The 20,159-nt window shown below is 38.9% G+C and overlaps 1 protein-coding gene across 4 annotated transcripts; it reads right to left on the bottom strand.

Annotated features, from left to right (window-relative positions):
• Positions 1-234: 234 nt before the first annotated feature.
• On the bottom strand, positions 235-13,090 carry LOC114572798 (interferon-induced protein 44). Of its 4 annotated transcripts, none has more exons than XM_028604566.1 (9): positions 12,512-13,090; positions 12,328-12,441; positions 8,793-8,837; positions 8,664-8,697; positions 4,174-4,369; positions 1,631-1,789; positions 1,330-1,501; positions 1,110-1,210; positions 235-970 (listed from the first exon to the last, which is right to left on the bottom strand). In XM_028604566.1, the coding sequence occupies exons 3-9, from the start codon at positions 8,833-8,835 to the stop codon at positions 839-841; spliced, it is 837 nt and encodes a 278-aa protein (XP_028460367.1). In that variant the 5' UTR covers positions 8,836-8,837; positions 12,328-12,441; positions 12,512-13,090; the 3' UTR covers positions 235-838. The 4 variants fall into 4 exon arrangements, with proteins under 4 accessions (XP_028460367.1, XP_028460368.1, XP_028460366.1 ...); XM_028604567.1 differs by lacking the exon at positions 12,512-13,090 and having other exon boundaries at positions 235-634; positions 824-970; positions 12,328-12,504; XM_028604565.1 differs by lacking the exon at positions 12,512-13,090 and having other exon boundaries at positions 12,328-12,504.
• Positions 13,091-20,159: the final 7,069 nt, after the last annotated feature.

Here is a 20,159-nt window from a genome sequence, read left to right as displayed (position 1 = left end):
AATATATTCTCTTGAAGTTTTGGGGGCGGTTCCTTGGATGAAAACTCTCTCCATTGGGCCGTCCCCCCCAAATCCATGTGTTTTGAGGTTACTTCAGTCACAAACAAGATCCTACCATGTGGTTGTCAATTCTTTTCAAGCTACATGAATAAACATTCTTTGTTCTAATCTAGTCTGCACGCCAGCAGGGGCTGGTTCCAAGACGGATATGTGGAGAGGCAAATGAAAAGTAGTCTTGCCAAGCTCAGTTTGAGTAGCCTATGATATACAGTCAAAGATCCTCTATGTGGAAATGAACTGTAATACAATATTCTTCCACAGGGTGGAGCTGCAGCAGAAAGCAAGACAGAAATAGGCATAGATATATCTATAGAAATATACATTTAAATGTCTTAATTTGCAGTTATGTGGTCATAGATAGAACAAATCTACAGTCACTCTGAGTTTAGATTATTTGACTGAATAACAGACAACATAAATCCCAGGTGGAGGCTCAGAGCCGTCCAGATACAACTACAACAGCTGTACCATGAACCAGTATACTGTATGACTCTTGAAACAAGAATCTTCTTACTCAGCGTATGGGGTTGTAGGTTCAATACTGAAGTCTGGAATCACTATCCTCAGCTGGACCCTGGGGACAGTTTAATGAGAAACGAGTATTTTCAGCCATCATCTAATAAAAGCAGGAGTCACAAAGGCTTTAACGTAAAACACAATTAACATGGTGCCATCAGGAAAAAGTAATGATTGACGAATTAATGTCACAGATTGATATTTTGACATAATGCAATACAGCGTTCTTATGCAAATATCTCTCAACATTCAGACTGATGACTCAGATGATGTCTCTCACGACGCTCAGGATCAGTGAGTCAATGTCACTGTTGAAGTTGGTTTCTTCATGGTAGTTCTTCACAGGGAAGATGCTGTTCATGGGATAACCCACCGCTGCACTGAACTCCTCCATCTATGTTTAAAACAATCACATCTCAGAAAAAAATACAGCTCAGAACAAATGAGAGCTTTGTGCTAAAATACTGAAAATATTTTGGCTGTAATAAATTACATTTCTTCTCAAACACAATAAAAGAGAAATAATATAATACCTTTTTCTTTAGTATCTTGCTCCTGTAGACATTCTTTATATCCTTTTTAATCTCCGGACAGATTAAGTCAATTTTGGTGAGAATGGCCACTTGAGGAATACCTGCAAGGAGAACAGAGAGCTTTAACATGAACCCATTAGCTTCTCTCATGTCTTCCCTGTACCAGAGTGGCCTACATCAATCCCAAAGGGAAAATAATAATCATGATTTCTGCTCTCACCCAGGTCCGAGGCCTCCTCTCTGATGTCCTGCAGTGTCTCTATAACTTTATCACTCATCTGAGATACTGTGCTGGCATCAACGACACAAACCAGAACGTGCACTTTGTCGTTGGCAGTTGGGTCTGGGTTGTATTTTGGATCCTCCTTTGATATCTTACATTCAGGATTGAACTGGAAATCAAAGTAAAATCAAGGATGACAATTACCAAGATTAATATAATTCTAAACAGATAACAGTAGTTATTTAAATATTCTTTCACCTAAATAATGTTTGTTGAAAAAATGCTGTTTTAAAAGTACCGTGTAACCGTCTCTCACACGTCCCTTCATCGCCTGTTTGATATCTTTGACATAGACTTTTCTGCGTCTGTTGGTGTTGCATTCCAGCCCCATGGTGTCATTGAGGACGAAAGAGCAAAAGGTATTCTGTCCATCCTTTTGGATCATGTAGGTGTTGTACTGTAAACCACATATAGAGAAAAGTGCAGTTATTAAGCATGTCCTGTTTGTCTTGTCTTGTTGTGTTGCTGCAGGTGCTTCTGTTCAAAGCACAGACTGTAAAAAGAATGAACAAAGAAAAAACGATTATATTCGGGTTAAGGCAAGAGAAACCCCGGTTTCTCAACACCATGCGTCCACCATACCTCGGAGTTCTCATGACCCGGTGAAAAGACCTAGGTAACAACTTCAGTAACCGAGGGATTCCTGCATTTTTACACCTTAACCTGAGTAAGATCCGGGTATGCATCTGCACATGTTAGGTTATAACTGCCCCTCCCCACTCTACCCTTGATTGTTTTTTGACACAGAATCCGTCAGCGATGTGACTGTGCCATGATACAACCAGACAAGACATTGCTGCTCAGATCAGCAGCAGGTGGCGAGCGGCAGTAGTGATGGGGTGATGAATCCTCATGAAGCACTGAAGCTTTTCAGCAAATTGGTTCACAAAAGGGTTCATTTCTTGAGGCTTCATTTGCTCACAACACCACCTGTTGGTCAAAGAGAGTAAAACAGGCTGATACTGTATATTACAGATGATCTAGTGATCTGTGATACACTATCAGAGACAGTTTTTGACAGTATTTTGCACCTGTAAAGACTTAAAACGATGAAGAAACAATCAATTTCCACCTAATCTATTTATATTGTGGTAGATTGCAGGGAGAGTTGAGGGAAGAGGTACTTGAAGGAAGGTATGTTGCAGACCGTTGGCTCCACCCTCAAGCCTTATATGGACTTCCTGCCCCAACAAGGACAGGCTGGGATTAATTGAGTGATTAGGTATGGTGGAGAATGCGGGCACAGCCGACCAGACTCAATAACTAAACAAGACAATGGAAGCGTTGGTAAAACAGTTGGTGGAGTCGAACCTAGCGCAGCAAGCTATGCATCAAGAGTTGATGGAGGAACAGTGTCACCAGACTGCTCTCCTGCGAGCTGAACTCAGCCAGCCTGCTAGCCCCATTCCTGTCAGGCTCTGCACAGAGGACATATCAGGATTTGATTGCTGACCAGGCGAGAAATTACGAGGTGCTGAAGAAAGAAATCCTGCGCCCTTATGGATTTAACCTGATTAGTAGGGCACAAACATTCCATGATTGGACGTATGATTCCACAATCCCATTAGTGTTCCCATAGTGTTGCTGCCGAAACCATATGGCACGATTTGTGTAATTGAAGGAAGGTATCTTGTGGCCCGTTGCCTCCTACCCCGAGCCTTATATGGACTTTCTGCCCCAAAAAGGACAGGCTGGGATTTATTGAGTGATAAGGTTTGGAGGGAAAAGGGAAGCAGGTGGTTTAACTGGGGACAAAGAGAACCAGGGGAGGAGAGAGAGAAGAGACTGAGTGAGACAGAGTTGTGAAAAATAGTAAGACTAATACTGAACTAAACGGTGTGACTAACTGGTGTGACCTGGACTGGCTGACTACCCCCCTGTGTACCAAACTGTTTTGGATTAGGACCCGCTTGTGGATAACCTGTGGATAGAAGACGACAAGAATGGACGGTGAAGTAGTGCTGAAAACCTCCCTCCTACACTGTTAATTACCCTTAATAAACTTCCCAACAGTGTAATAATAATAACAACAACAACAATAATAATAATAATAATAATAATAATAATAATCTTAATACTTAAATCTTAATACTTAACTGTATAATTAAGGGATTTCTTTGAGAAGAATGTGGCTATCAAACGTGTGTAAATCAATTCTTTAGTCATAACATAATAATAATAGTAACAGGGGCAATATTTTCAGGCTATTCTAAAACTGGTACATGGCAATGGTTTAACCGGGCAGAGGGCGGTGAATGTGCTCCTGTAGATCATGAATGTGTTATTAAACCGTGTAGATTCGAACCACTTCATAAATCTGTCACGTGGTACAGACAGGCAGCAAGGCTTCAGATGTCATCAATGAGGTCATTTGTCTAAAACGAGACAAGCCTCAATATGCACTTCGAGGACACATGCTTCAAAGCTTTGACACAGAACATAACATCACTAGGCGGCAGCCTAATAATGTCTAGCCAACCAAGCTATCTATTTAGCGTTAGCTGGTAGTTTTAAGGGAAAGTTTGCAGATTTCTGTTCTGCCGTACATGCAGATTTACCCGTTGGTAAATCTTCGCTGGATGACTCGCTTCTGAAGGGTTGAAAATCTGCAATTTTCCCTCTTTAGTGTTTAGCTTAGCGCATTGCCATCAAACCATAAACAATACTGGCTTATACAGTCTGTGGTTCAAAACTACATTAACTTTAAACACAACAGAAGCACTAGAGACACATCAATACTTAAACTGTATATTTTACTTTTGCTTTATACTTTCTTTGTACCTTTCTGGTTTGAGTGCTGCCAGAGATGTTAGCCACCCCTGCATTTTTGGACATTTTGCCTTTTACGACACTTTGGACAGAGTTGATGAAACTGGACTTTCCAACTCCAACTGGACCATGAAGAAGAATCCTGAGCTGCTGGCCGTCAGTCTGAGGTTTATAGCTCTTCACATACTGCAGATCCCTCTCTTTGAATCTGCTCAGGAAAGGAAACATACATTACATAAGATTTTCTTAACACAGACAACAAATGTAAAGTACTCAGTAGGTTACTGTAAGGCTGCATTTACACCAAATCAGGCATTGCGGCAATTAGGGCAGCAGTGTGGGAATGTCACTTAAGTGGCCCATATTTAATGGAATTTGGTAACACTTCATAATAACCATTGCTAATAAATGGTAAATTGATAGTTAATTAAAGTTAAGTTAATAGTTATTTTACTGTTAACTAACAACTAAATGATAATTAATGTTTAGTAAATATTAGTTATGCTATAATTTATCATTTAAGAGCGTGTTTTGCTCACATCATAACATTTTTATATATTATATTAAAGGTGCTCTAAGCGTTTTTAGGCTACAAAGTCTTTCCTCACATACAGCAAACATCTCCTCACTATCCACGAGCTGCCGGTCCCCTAAACACACTGTAAAACAACGCGTTATATATCTATAATATCTTGTTAATGGTGAATTGTTTTGTAAAGCATCTTTAAACATTGTTAGGATAGTTATTATCAGTGTACAATTAATAAAATATATAACTATTTATTTCTTTTATAGACTGCCAAATATAATAATAATTATAATGTAATGGGGCCAATTGAATGTTACTTGATGCTTTATAAACCATTTATTAATCATTACCTTATTATTATTATAATCATTAGTTGCAACTTTACAATAGCCAGCCAAGTTATGTTTATAGATGATTTACAAAGCAAGTATTAACCATTAACAAAGTATTTACTATCTAAGTGTTTACACTTATTATTTCATATTACACTAATCTATTGATAAAATGGCATACATTAGGCTATAACATTACTAGTAATTAGTAAACATAAACCATAATTTCATTGTATGTTAACAGTAAAATAACTATAAAACAAAGTTTAAATAATGTTGGAAAATTAGTGTCAGTATTATTGTAGAAATATTTGTAGTAAGTAGTGTTACTACAATAGTGTAGTAAGTTTTTGTGCTCATTGCAAGAGTTGTGTGCACTCATAGAGGAAGTTGTTACAAGTTCCAGGCAGGGCACACTTGCACCACATGTACAATGATTAGAGAGAGTTAGCTTAACCGTTCACTTATAGTTTATATCATATATAGTGTTGTTCACCAGACAGAGTAGCAGAAAAGCAGGAAACAGATGTTAATGTGTTTGTCAGACCAGAAGAGGAAGTTGCACCAGACAGAGGACTCAAACCCTGTGTCTGTGTGTGTGTGTGTGTGTGTGTGTGTGTGTGTGTGTGTGTGTGTGTGTGTGTGTATGTGGCAACAGAAGAATCTGCCCGGAGACAGGAGAACTACACCCTATTAAGGAAAAGAATAACGTTTGAGGGATATGTAGAACAGGGCTCACAATTAGACAGAGACTTTGCTAACCTGAACTCTGACTCTTTTGTCTGTAGCTAGGGATACTTAGTGTCTTTTGTGAACCCACATATGTGATTACAACTTAATAATAATAATAATAATAATAATAATAATAATAACTTGGACTTATATAGCGCCATTCATGGTACCCAAGGTTGCTTAACAAATAGGGGGAGGGGGGGTTAGGGGTCGAAGGACTTAGACAAGAGACAAAGGGAAAAACAGAGGCTAAATACATGAGGTATGGAGCAAACAAGGAACAGGTGGTACCATAGGCGTCGCTAGGCTATTTTTAGGGGTGCTGAAGCACCCCTAAATATCATCTCAGCACCCCTGAAAATAAAGTCCTTATTGTGATAATGTGAGATCGTTTAGTGCTCAAAGTAGTGGCGGTTTTTGGCACGGGCGAACCGGGCAGCCACTTAACTTAAAAAAATATATAATTAATCCTCTGTGCTGCGAAGCGTTTTTCTGTTTTCTATCATTTCACTGTGTGGGGAATTGGCAGATCAGCACCCCCAGCAGCTGCAGGCGCCCTGCTTGCTGAGAGAGGTCAGCCCCCCCTACTTTCACAATGAAATGGACTAGTCCGTCCCACAGTGCGCCGCCAAAGATAAACAAACGGTGACAGGAGAAATGGGAAGTACACGGAGACGGAGAAAGACGAGTCTAAACGGTCTAAACTTTTCTGTTATGGCAATGGTCTAAACGCCAAAATGAAAAAAAGTTACTCAAGCGGCTCAAATAAAAGAAAAAAGCGAAAAGACATGTTTTCGGGAGTAGCGGGACCTTCATCAGCTCTACTTTGGTAGCCTACACAATGCATTCTCTGTTGATTAGTTGATTACATTTGCCTTCTGGTTGACAGCACAAAGGAGCGAGGAGAATAGAGAGGGAGAAGGGCAGAGAGAGCAAGATGAACAAGGTGAGAAAATGGCTAGGTAGCCTATAAGACATGTATATGGTAGGACTACTGTGTTTTATTTTCTCTTTTATTTGAAGATTATTTTCTAGTTGATTACAAAATGTTTTGTATGTGATTGTCAGTGATAGGACGGAGGGAAGGAGATAGAGGGAGAGAGGAAGATGGGGAGAGAGAGAGAAGGATGGAGAGAGAGTGGACAAAGAGAGGGACCTGGAAGAACCAGGTGAGAAAGTGGACATATATTATACGGGCAAAAACACTTAAAACATTCCATTCACATTATATTTACATATGCATTTCATGGAGGACTAGGCTCTTAAGAAAAAGAGATGTTGGGTTTTCCCCATCTGGTTCAGAGGCATTATTAGATTAGATGAAAAAGTTGAAAATCAACAGCAGAAAAAAACATGAATAATCTTGTCTAAAAATATGTTAAGGCTTATTTTACCATTCAAGGTATGTGCAGGGGTGTAGCTCCAAATTCTGGGCCCTGTGAAAGGCATTTTCTATGGGCCCCTCCCTGCAACCAAAGCTATGAATTCTAGCATATTTTTGGGCCCTCCTCACATGAGGGCCCTGGGCACTCAGTCACCTCACCCCCCCCAGTCCAACACCCCTGGGTATGTGTGCTGCAATAATCATGCTTTGTAGTTTCCATCTTTTTTCACAGCAGATGCCTTGAATCTGTTGATAGTTTGTCATAATTGCATATCTCAATCTGTCTATTTCTTTCCCCAAAACTCACAAGAATGATTTATGATTTAAGAAAAAAAAAAAAAATCTTACGGGAGCATGCCCCCAAACCCCCCTAGCTTAACTGCTATCAACTTTTCATTAGGGGCTGAGCACCCCCAAAGGTCAGATCCTAGAATCGCCCCTGCTAGGTGATTTAAATTGCGCGAGACGAGAGACCAAAATAATAGCGGAAGTTTGACTTGGCAGGTAGCTCGTGAATTTCACCACCGTATCAATAAAGTCTGCTCTTTATCCACTTTAATACATCATAGATTATTTATATTTTCTATAATTAAAATTAATATGCAAAGTAACTAAAGCTGTAACAATGGTAAAACTGAAAATGAAAATACTCAATTAAAAGTACCTTACAGTTGTATTGAAGAACGGCATAGTTACTTTCCACGGCTGATAAAATGCAATGATATTTATGTGTAGCAAGACTAAACATTAATTCCCGACATGTTTCTATCTGCCAGCAGCTCGGACACACTGCTGTCCACGCTGATGTACCGTTACCTGTTGGGACGCGGATGTTGTCCATACCGTCTCTGGTTCTGGTTCTGACCACGGGAACAGTGACGGGACAGCTCGCTTCAACGCAGCGTTATAACTCCTGAAAATAATGTCCATCTCGCAAATGTCTCTGTCTCTGCAGTCATCTCAACCATTGAATACGACAACAGGAAATAATACTCACAGCTTTTTGTTTCTGTGAAGAAATGTTTCGCGCTGTTGGTGAAAAAACACCACTAAATGTTGCGTTAAAATGCGTTGTAACTCGCGTATAATATTACCAAAATGTAATTAGTAATGCGTTATATTGTTGGGTTACAGCAAAAGAAATACATTACTGTGATTGCGTTACATTTGAAACGCATTACTCCCAACACTGGAAGCAACCACAAATAATTCATTCCCTCTGATATTTTTGTACTACTGTCTCCTGTCTAACAGTAGACCGTGCTTTGCCTTTTTATGGAGCAGTTTACACTCTGGCAGAGCAGGGTTATATAAAACTGGATACAACTCTCAGTAGGTTTGCTAGTGGTCAACAGGGCAATGGAAATTATTTAACTCAGGAGCATGAATTGCTTAGTAAAGAGCACAGATAAGTAATTGCACAAAAATGAGAAATTATAGAGAATTAATAAGTATTAATCAAGCATGCATTAGTAATTTGAAAGAACAAATCAGTGACAAAATTCACTTTTAGATGCATACTTACTCCCAGTTTATTGTCCTCCAAGGTTTACTGAAAACTTAAAAAAAAAAAAAAAAGAGTACAATACATGTTAATATAAAACAAAATCCTAACTTTGTATGAATGAGAAGTCATTTTCAAAAATGATCTTACGAGGAGAAGGCGGAGGGGCAGAAGAGCTGGAGCGTCCTCCCATGGCTGTGGAGTAAATTAAATAAATGAGCTAAAATTTGAACAAATTGTTAAGGTGAATAAACATCTTGGTTTAGGTTTCTTCCTGAAAGGGAGTTTCTCCTCGCCACTGTCGCAATAGCCACTGCTAATGCTTGCTCTTGAGGGAATTACTGTAATTGTTGGGGCTTTGTAAATTATAGAGTGTGGTCTAGACCCTACTCTATCTGTAAAGTGTCTTGAGATAACTCTGATTGAATTGAATTGAATTTTGTGCATTGTGAAAAACGTAAGCAGAAATGTGCGTGGCCTATATCATGTGATTCAGCTTGATTCAAGGAACACATGGATGTAAGGTTTTCTAATGTGCGATGTGTAATGTGAGTTAAACGCAAAAAACATTATAGCGCCACCTAGTGGTCCACATGTGTAATTTTTGACTCCAGAGGGTCATCACGAATAAGAGTCTCAAGTTTGGTGTTGATAGCATTTATTTTGGCCGAGATATGGCAAAGTTGGTGTTTTCATAGTAAGCTTCACAAATTTGTTGGTGCGTAATATGCACAATTTTTATCCTATAAAAATTCTTTTAATAGGATCTTGTCAGGTCAATCTGGAGATGCTACCTGCCAAGTTTCATGCCAATCAGTCACACGGTCTAGGAGGAGATCAAAAAGTAGGTTTTGGATAAATCGCGATTTTTCATGCATAAAAGTCTAGACAGAAATGGACGTGGGTCCTTGCGCCATTTTGGACCGGTCCTGAAAGTGGCCTCCCCCTCCCCCAACATGTAACGGTTTAGCAGGAGTTTTCTGCTGAGAAGAATAATAATGGAAAATCCTTGGAAAAACAATAATAAATAGGGTTCCACAGGTTCCAGACTCGGGCTTGGACCCCTAATAACTATAGAACGATAGAGTACCCCTAAAAACATGCAGGGTTTATCTAAAATTAAACCAAACATAAGTAGAAATTGAATTTATAACAGACAAAATTATATTTTCCTAATACTATTCTGTAAACAACATAAAATCTTCAATACACAAAACACAATCTACCATTTAAAAATAAGAGAACAAACTTTAGGAAAAAGTCATACCTACTGAGTCAAAGGCAGAATGTGCGTTGAGGGATTATTAAGACCAATTTACATACAGCTGCCACTTTCACTTTCACCTGCAAGTAAGATCTGTCTCAGTGTGATTGGAGGAGAGAGCTGTGATACCAATCGGCATGTCTGCTTTGAGCTGGAAAAAACCCATCTTTCCTCTTTTCTGTCACAAGTTCATACAAGCAAATGTTTCTTGTCAGCTAGATTCACAGACCACAACATCCCGTCTGCAGAACACCCTCACAATGATTTCACCATTTTTCACAACACGTTTCTTTAAAACCATAGTAAGCTTTTAAGTACACCATGCAAATATCCACACAATAAAATATAAGATATATTATACAGTACCGGTCAAAGTTTTAGAACACCCCAATGTTTCCAGGTTTTTATTGAAATTCATGAAAACATATATAACATATATATAATACTTGTATGGAATTATTCTGCTTAATAGAACTCAATAGATTAAGCTGTCAGTTTCACACTTCTTAATATTGAATCAACTAAGTAAAAAGAGTTTTGTTTTTTGGAAAAATTTATTGAAAATGTGTTGAAGTTGATTGGACGGAGCAGATTTGAAGAAAACCAAATAATTAAAACAGTTGACGATTCTTTTGAACTATTAGCACAAATTAAAACATTTAAAATATACATCCACCTTTGTAAAATCACTGATTCCGTCTGTAAAAATTTTAAATCCTTAAGGCTATGTTCACAGTTAGTTAGTTAAATCGTCATTGGACAAAGCCTGTTCTTTCTCAAAATCCTACAAACGCAACAATACCAAGTGTGAACATAGCAAAGTGGGTTTATGAATTGTAAAGTATTTCATGAATGAAACTCAACCAAACACAATATAATGAACTATGAAATATAAAACTATAATAACTATACAACCTATAGAGTTCCCCAATAAAACAGGGTTTACCTTAAAGGGTTTTTCCTGTAAACAACGTTAAAATCATCAATACAGAAAACACAATTTATCATTTAAAAATAAGAGAACAAACTTTAGGGGAAAAAACTCATAGCTACTGTTGTACTGGAAGTAAGGCAAAGGCAGAATGTGAGCTGAGGGATTATCAAGAGCAATTTATACAACTGCAACTTTCACTTTCACCTGAAAGTAAACACGATCTGTCTCAGAGGAGAGAGCTGTGATACCATCGGCACGTCTGCTTTGAGCTGCAAAATCTCTGTCTCATGTTCATACGGAAAATGTTTCTTGTCAGCTAGATTTCACAGTTTTTCACAACACAATGTTTCTTAAAACCATAGTAGGCTTTTAAGTACAAAATGCACGTATCCACACATTAAAATATAAGATTAAAACCAAAACATATATAAAATATATTTAACACTTTGAACAAACTATTCTACTTAATTGAACGCAGTAGATTAAGTTGTCAGCACACTTTAAGAATGTATTCTGCCAAAGCGATCAAGAATTATAATGCAAGAAGCCCTACAGACTTCAAAAACAAATATACTAAAGCAATTGGTTACATATTCAAAGCAGTGCAATCTGTAAACGCAAATATTGCAAAATACTGCAAAATAGTATGAAAGAAGAGGTGGTTCCTTGAAGTTCCAGACAATGTAATGTGTGTGCCATGACCAGTGTTGGGAGTAACGGCGTTTAAGTATAACGGCGTTACTAACGGCGTTATTTTTTCAGTAACTGAGTAATCTAATTAATTACTTTTCCCATCGTTGCAACGCTGAGAAGAGAAGAATGTTTATGTAACATGCACGCTATGCCCAGGAAAAAAAGACTTTGTCCACGTCTGCCTCAAGCAACTCCAATCTTATAAAGCTTTGACGTTAAAGATGTTATAGAACGTAATAGCGTTATAGAACAAAATGACGTCAGTTACTTTGCTGAGTAACTAATTACTTTTACAATGTGGTAACTGAGTTACTAACTCAATTACTTTTTGGGAGAAGTAATTTGTAACTGTAACTAATTACTTTTTTAAAGTAAGATGACCAACACTGGCCATGACTGTTCAAACTATTGTCAAGATACCCACACACTGCACTGATGGCTCACTTACATTTAATGTTTCTTGTTACTGTCATTAATTGGCTTGATTACCGTTATTCATTTTATTCAGAGAGCAATTTAGAGAAGGCAACTCAGACTTTGCAAGGTTTTTTCATCTCTCTCATCAAAGGCAAACAAAATACTATTTAATTTGAAGTGTTAGAATGGTCAAAGTGGCAGCCAGTTTTTATGTGTCGGCAGAGAGCAAGCCGACCCACTGCTGCTGGGTCTAACTAAAAGTGACTGAATAAAATAAACACATTTTATTATAAAAGAACAGAGTTGTAGTGCAGATTATCAGATAACACATAACACAATCTTCTACGGATGAGTTTACAACAGAAACAGACTCTTACTTTGTGTCTGAGGGTCCTGGTTTGTTACTGAAGAAAGGAGGTTCCTCTTTGGAAAAGTCACTCTTCATGGACAGAGAGTCCTACTCTTCCTCCAAATCACTCATTTTACCAAATCTGGAAGGTAAACCATGTAAAACATTGGGGATAAATCAGCAGATTAAATCAAGAAGTAAAGGAAACTCACCCCGCCTCAGACTTCCTGTTTTCCTCCTGCTCTGTCGGGGTTTAAAATGGAGTCTGTACAAAATGGACTATCAGCGTTCCTCCCTTGTTACAGATTCAGAGAATGCGGACCCAAATGCAGAGACGGAAAACAATGGATTGTTTGAGGATTTAATTTCAAACACAAAAATACAAAAAAAAGAAGTCCTGGATACAGCAGGCAAAATGTAATCCCGAATGAAGACAAAGTCAAAACAGGTAACACAGCAACCAACACAGAGACGACTCGGGAAGTCTCAGACACACACAATTCAAACAGAAGACAATGATCTGACAACAGAAAAAGGAAACGGAGACTAAATACACAAAAGTAAACAAGGGTTAACGAGGGGCAGGTCACACAAGGGCTGGGAAACACATCAGACCATCACAAAGGCAGGAAAACCAGAAGACAGAAGTAAAACAAGACAAGGGAAGACAGAAAAACAGACTACCACAATAAAACAGGAAACAGAACAAAATACAACAAAAAAAAAAGTCAAAAGAAAAACCTAAAGAGGGCAAAAGGAGAACCAAAATAGGTACGCCGGAACAGTCGACAGCAGGGCTCGAGAACAGAGGACAAAGGAACTCGGGGATCGGGAACTAAGGACATTGAGACTCTGAGACCCGGGTTTGTGGGCAGAGGCGAAGGCCGAACCACTCATGTGGTGACACCTCTAGACGACTGCGGGCGGGAAACCCCTGGAGGCCTGGCAGGCTTAAGGGGTAGCTGGGCTGGAGCCAAGGGACGGGTCCACTATGCAGGAGCCAGGCCAAGGGTCAGCTGAGCCAGGATCAGGCAACAAGGCAACAGGATCAGGAGTCAGCGGAGCCACCGACAGGACACGGGAGCAGGAGTCTCTCGGAAAACACCGAGGGCTCTGGTCCGCTGCACAACACCGAGGGCTCTGGTCCGCTGCACAACACCGAGGGCTCTGGTCCGCTGCACAACACCGAGGGCTCTGGTCCGCTGCACAACAACGAGGCTCTGGTCCGCTGCACAACACCGAGGGCTCTGGTCCGTTGCACAACACCGAGGGCTCTGGTCCGCGGCACAACACCGAGGGCTCTGGTCCGCGGCACAACAATTGAGGGCTCTGGTCCGCTGCACAACACCGAGGGCTCTGGTCCGCTGCACAACACCGAGGGGCTCTGGTCCGCTGCACAACACCGAGGGCTCTGGTCCGCGGCACAACACCGAGGGGCTCTGGTCCGCGGCACAACACCGAGGGCTCTGGTCCGCTGCACAACACCGGGGCTCTGGTCCGCGGCACAACACCGAGGGCTCTGGTCCGCTGCACAACACCGAGGGCTCTGGTCCGCGGCACTGCACAACACCGAGGGCTCTGGTCCGCTGCACAACTCGAGGGCTCTGGTCCGCTGCACAACACCGAGGGCACTGGAGGACTGGTCATCAGCTGAAGCTCTCAAAGGCGGGTCTGCTGAGACTCTGGATGGCTGCATGTCAGCTGAAGTTCTGGAAGGCTGTCAGCACGGGCTCAGTACCGCAGAACAGCGAGGACTCAGGGGCTGAAGAGGGTTGACGCTGAGCATGGCGTCGGGAGCCATGTTGACCCTTACTCCGTCTAGGGCCTCCACGAGGCCCAGGGAATATAGCCAGGTGGGTCCCCTCAAAGGACTGCTTGTTGTTGAGGGTGCCCATGAGAACACGTAAAGGAGTTGAGCCGACAGACAGGAGTTCAGGGAGCTGCTAGAGAGCGTACTGGACCTTTGTCTTCTAGCTTGAAGCCTGGCTGCTTTGGCCTCCTCAGTCCATCTAGCACACATAGCAACATATTGGAATACAGTCAAAAAAAGTCTCTGGCTCTCCTCCACGTTGAGAAACGACCACGACTTGGAGAAGTAGGCAAAGGGCAGGCTGGGTGATTTAACAAAGAACCTGTAGCCAAAATGCTAGCAGGCCGAGCAACAGGCAGGTTGGTGGGTGCTAACTGGCACTGAGGTAGGCCAGGGATCTGAAGAGGAGCATTGGTGGAGCTAACAGGCTTTACATGAACTCAACCAATTACCAGTTGGAGGAGTTGGAGTGGAAATGAAGCGTAGAGCCCAGTGGGGAACAGAGTCCTTTAACCAAGGTTTCTTTGACACCTTCTCACGAGCTTCCAACTAAATGATCTCCTTCAGGTACTCACTGCTAGCCTCCTTCCACATAGTCTTCAGCTCCACCAGGTCACAGATTAAATATGTGAGAGACATCAGACAATCACAAAGGCAGGAAAACCAGAAGACAAGAGTAAAGCAAGACAAGGGATGACAGAAACACGGACTACCACAATAAAACAGGAAACAGAATAAAATACAAAACCATAACGCACAGGACATTTAGAGTTGCCACCTTTCATGCAGAAATATAAAGGACGGCAACAATATGTTTCTTAAAACAAGGTTGATTTCATACGGACTTATGGCTTCTACAGGAATGGGACGCACTATTTTATTTTGAAATACAGGACGATTTCTAAGGCAAGCCTAAAGACATCACGCGTGTGTGTGTGTGTGTGTCTATTGTTGGCAGTTCGTATATAATATCTTAGTATGTTGACAGTCTTTACTCCACCTTCAGTTTGGCTGTATAGCAGGTAAACATTGAATTAAATCATGTTAAGTCTGGTTTTAAAACCTTTATATTCTCCCTTTATTCTGGACATATATTTATTTTTGTCGCTTCCTCCATCATACTTTTTAGCTACTGGGGCTGCAAAGGTTAATCGATTAGTTATCAACTATTACATTAATCGGTAACTCTTTTGATAATCGGTTAAAGTGATTTTTTTATGTAAAAACAGGTAGTTTTTCAGTTTCTTCTCTCCTCTGGGACAGTAAACTGAAGATCTTTGTGTTTTGGTCAAAACAAGACATTTGAGGACATCATCTTGGGCTTTTTGGGAAACACTGATCCACATTTTTCACCATTTTCTGACATTTTAGAGACCAAACAACTCATCCATTCATCTAGACATCGACATATTAAAACGACAATGAAATTAACTAGCTCATTGCTACGAGAAACCAATACATATTCACATGGGTAACACTTTATTTAGATAGTCAATCTGTAGATGCTCTACAAACTATCAACAGATTATCAGTGCATTTCTCAACTGAATGTCTTCAGACTTTCAACAATTAATCTGTAGATGATCTACAAACTTTCAACACTTTTTATTGTGATAATCTATATATCTACAGATATAAAAAATGCTTGAAAAAGCACATTTGTAGTGTATCAGTAACACACACACACACAAATATATATATATATATATATATATATATATATATATATATATATATATATATATAGAAACTCAACAACTTTGCTACAACTTATTTGTAGCTTGTCCATAAACGTCTCTAAAATATTCTTAACCATTTACATCTACCGCCAAATCTCTAAGTCTATTAGCAGCATCACTAAGGCATCAGTAACACTTTTTACAACACATGTGATGTCATCAAGTAACTATCTGTAGGTATGCTTTGTGACTATCCAAATAAAGTCAAACACAAGTGAAACTTAGTCGACTGTTTATTAGGGGTGGGGAAAAAAATGATACAGCATAGTATCGCGATATTTTTAAATGGCAATACTGTATCAAATCACAGATGCCAAGTATGGATCTTTTATGATATATGTGTTGGTCAGTTTGTCTGCTTGACAATCACATTTTGCACCAATAAAACTGAAGTGTGATGAACAAACAGAGAAATGTATATTTTTAGATACAACAGATGTTGACAAAATTGTCCTTCGGGACATCATTTGAAATTGGGAAAAATCTGAAGTTGTAAAAAGGTAAAAATATTGCAATATATCGCAGAATATTGCAATATCTTTAAAAATCGCAATAATATCGTGTCGGGACATAAGTATCGGGATGATATCGTGTCGTGAGGCCTCTGGTGATTCCCACCCCTACTGTTTATGGCTTATTGATGAACATGTACAATGAGTTCACAAACTCTAGAAATAATCTATAGATATGCCTTATGTCTATCCAAATAAAAGTGAAATTTATTTGACTGGTTATGGCTTATCTACTTCACATTAACAAAACATCTACTGATAAACATGTTCAGTATATTCATAAACTCTAGAAATAATCCATAGATGTGCCTTATGACTATACAAATAAATTGAGAGTGTTGCAGTGTTGTATTTGTCATGGTGCAGCTATATTTCTTATCTATTTTAGGGTATTGACTTGCTGGAATTTGGTTGTGCTTTTAACTATAGATGATTGAAAGCATAGTCGAAAACTGTGAATTTAACAAATATACAGACCTGTTTTGAGTGGATAAATAAAGGTGTACATTTCCTTTCTCAATTTCTTTACTGAAACTATACAAGATCTCACACAAACTGGATAATGTCCACTGAGAATTAGTCACATAATGCTAAATTACCTGTAAAACATGCAATGTGTTTTAAAAATGTATAAACATTCTTCACAATAATGAATCAAACGTCTAACATTATGTTTCCAGATTTTCACAAGGTTTGTGTATGCGGCAAGTGGACATGTTGCAAGATGGGATTTCTAAGAGTAGCGCCACACTCTCAAGGATGGCAAAGAAACTTCAGCACATCTGTCTTAAAAGCATGAGAAAGCATCGGAAGCAAAAGGGCAGAGAATAGGTGGAGTTGATATCCTTATCCACATTGATGAAAGTAAATTATGTCAAAAAAGAAAGGTATGTATTCTGTTGCTAAGTTATTCTATAGCTTTCAAGTCAAAATATGCAATATAAACACTAAATTTGCACGCAAAAAAAAAAGACGACATTATCTACAAATCTGTACGAACAACATGGTTCATTCAATTCTATTCAAATTGATCTTGCAAACCAGCTCAATATCTTGTACTACAAAATTATTTTTATTGTTTTAACTGACAAGTCTCTTCAAAGTGTTGGGAGATTCCTTGTCCACTCATTATATTTAAACATTAATTTATTTCAGTATGCCAGAGGATGCTTTGGTAACACATGGAGGATAAAGAAGTGGGTATTTGGGATGTTGGCGATACGGGGCAACTCCAGACGACCCGTCCTTCGTCTAGTGAAGAGGAGGAACAAGGCTACCTTGGTTTCTATTATCAAGAAGCACATAAAAACCTCAGAGTACGGTAGTAAGTGATGAGTGGAGAGATTATTCAAGTCTTTCACAGGAAGGCTACAGACATGTGAAGGTCAACCACAGTCAAAATGACGTAGACCCAGCTACAGGTCTACACACACAGAACATTGAGAGGGGCATGGCAGACCTACAAGAAGGAAGTATGGCGGTTGCGTGGAAACCAAACAGAAAAGTCTCTGAAAGTCAGCTCTGCTTCATAGAATGGACCCACTGGTTGGGCAAAAGACAAACATGGAATCCTTGGTAGACTTTTTAAGGACATAAGATATTCATGAATGGAGACACATTTTAGATATTAGCCATTGTAAAGTTTATACTCTCCTCCTCTTTTACTAACCTCTTCTAACCTCCCAATGTGACTTGTAGAGGTGAACACATATACACTTGTGTTGCATGGTATGCTGGAATTTCAGAAACCACCATTCAACATAATGATCAACCTTAGGCTCTGTAATTTCATAAATTATGTTCAGTCAATGTTGCAGCAGATTTCGTCGTTGTTTGTATTAGAGGCTCTGTTTTTGTATAAGATGTGCACATTTTGGTAGACCAGGCAATATACCAGGCAATACAATGCTGTGATTTTTGTTCTTTGTGAATGTACTGAACATGTTGATCAGCACATATTATGTAAATGTGAAGTAAACATAAACAGTCCACAAAGTTTCCCTTGTGTTTATTTTTTATTTTGATAGTCATAGGCATATAGATTGTTACTAGGTTGTGAATGCACTGAACTTTTTGATAAGTAGACATTTTGTTAGTGTGATGTAGATAAGCCATAACAAGTCAACTACATTTCAATTTATTTGTATAGTCATAAGGCACATCTATGGATTATTTCTAGAGTTTATGAATATACTGAACATGTTTATCAGTAGATGTTTTGTTAATGTGAAGTAGATAAGCCATAACCAGTCAAACAAATTTCACTCAATTTGGATAGACATAAGGCATATCTATAGATTATTTCTAGAGTTTGAGAACGCATTGTACATGTTCATCAATAAGCCATAAACAGTCGACTAAGTTTCACTTGTGTTTGACTTTATTTGGATAGTCACAAAGCATACCTACAGATAGTTACTTGATGACATCACATGTGTTGTAAAAGTGTTACTGATGCCTTAGTGATGCTGCTAATAGACTTAGAGATTTGCGGTAGATGTAAATGGTTAAGAATATTTTAGAGGCGCTATGGACAAGCTACAAATAAGTTGTAGCAAAGTTGTTATTTATATATATATATATATATATATATATATATATATATATATATATATATATATACATATACACATACACATACATATACACATATATATATATCTACAGACATTCGGTTATGGAAGTAAGATATTTTGTTGATAGTTTGTAGATCATCTACAGATTAATTGTTGAAAGTCTGCAGACATTCAGTTGAGAAATGTGCTGATAATCTGTTGATAGTTTGTAGAGCATCTACAGATTGACTATTTAAATAAAGTGTTACCTTCACATGTAAGAAGCTGATGATTTTATTGGTTGGCATTTTTAGAATAAACAATTGATTGTCATAATAAAAACACCAAAAAGACTTTCATTCACAGCGCTGTGGAGGAAGGTCTGGCAAAGCGGCTTCTACTTTTCTTCAGAACCAAAAGACTTTGAAATTTAATTTCAAAAAGTTTATTGAAAACTCAGGGCCCATTGAGGAGACCACTCCTTTTAATGGGCTCCGGGCACAACATACATTTCCCCAAATAAACCCTAACATAACACTGAAATTACAACAGATCAAATTTGTAAACAATCAAATAAAGCAGACACAATCGCATAATAAGTGACTAATCAAGGCCTTAAATTGACTGATAGATTGAGGAAAGACACATTTTAAGGTGCTTTGTTCCAGGAATGTGGAGCGGAAAATTAAAAAGTAGTCTTGCCAAACTCAGTTTGAGTATCCTATGAAATACAGTCAAAGATCCTCTATGTGGAAATTAACTGCAATACTTTATTCTTCCAATGGGTGGAGCTACAGCAGAAAGCAAGACAGAAATATGCATAGATATAGCTATGGAAATATAAATTTAAATGTCTTAATTAGACAGCTATGTGGTCATAGACAGAACAAATCTACAGAGTCACTCTGAGTTTAGATTATTTGACTGAATAACAGACAACATAAATCCCAGTTGGAGGATCAGAGCCATCCAGATACAACTACAACAGCTACAACAGCATCTTATTGTGTAATAAAGCTGTACCATGAACCAGTATACCGTATGACACTTGAAACAAGAATCTTCTTACTCAGCGTATGGGGTTGTAGGTTCAATACTGAAGTCTGGAATCACTATCCTCAGCTGGACCCTGGGGACAGTTTAATGAGAAACGAGTATTTTCAGCCATCATCTAATAAAAGCAGGAGTCACAAAGGCTTTAACGTAAAACACAATTAACATGGTGCCATCAGGAAAAAGTAATG

This window comes from Perca flavescens, chromosome 18, assembly GCF_004354835.1.
Source record: "Perca flavescens isolate YP-PL-M2 chromosome 18, PFLA_1.0, whole genome shotgun sequence".
Lineage (NCBI taxonomy): Eukaryota > Metazoa > Chordata > Actinopteri > Perciformes > Percidae > Perca > Perca flavescens.
Note: the sequence above shows the minus strand (reverse complement) of the source record. Positions and strands in the feature narration are given on the sequence as shown.

Excerpts from the sequence above, each read along its gene's own strand:
- LOC114572798 (XM_028604566.1), bottom strand. The coding sequence starts at position 8,835 with ATGGGAGGACGCTCCAGCTCTTCTGCCCCTCCGCCTTCTCCTC. Across the intron at positions 1,211-1,329 it reads AGAGGAGGCCTCGGACCTGG|GTATTCCTCAAGTGGCCATT; the intron begins GTGAGAGCAGAA and ends TTCTCCTTGCAG. Across the intron at positions 971-1,109 it reads GCAAGATACTAAAGAAAAAG|ATGGAGGAGTTCAGTGCAGC; the intron begins GTATTATATTAT and ends TTTTAAACATAG.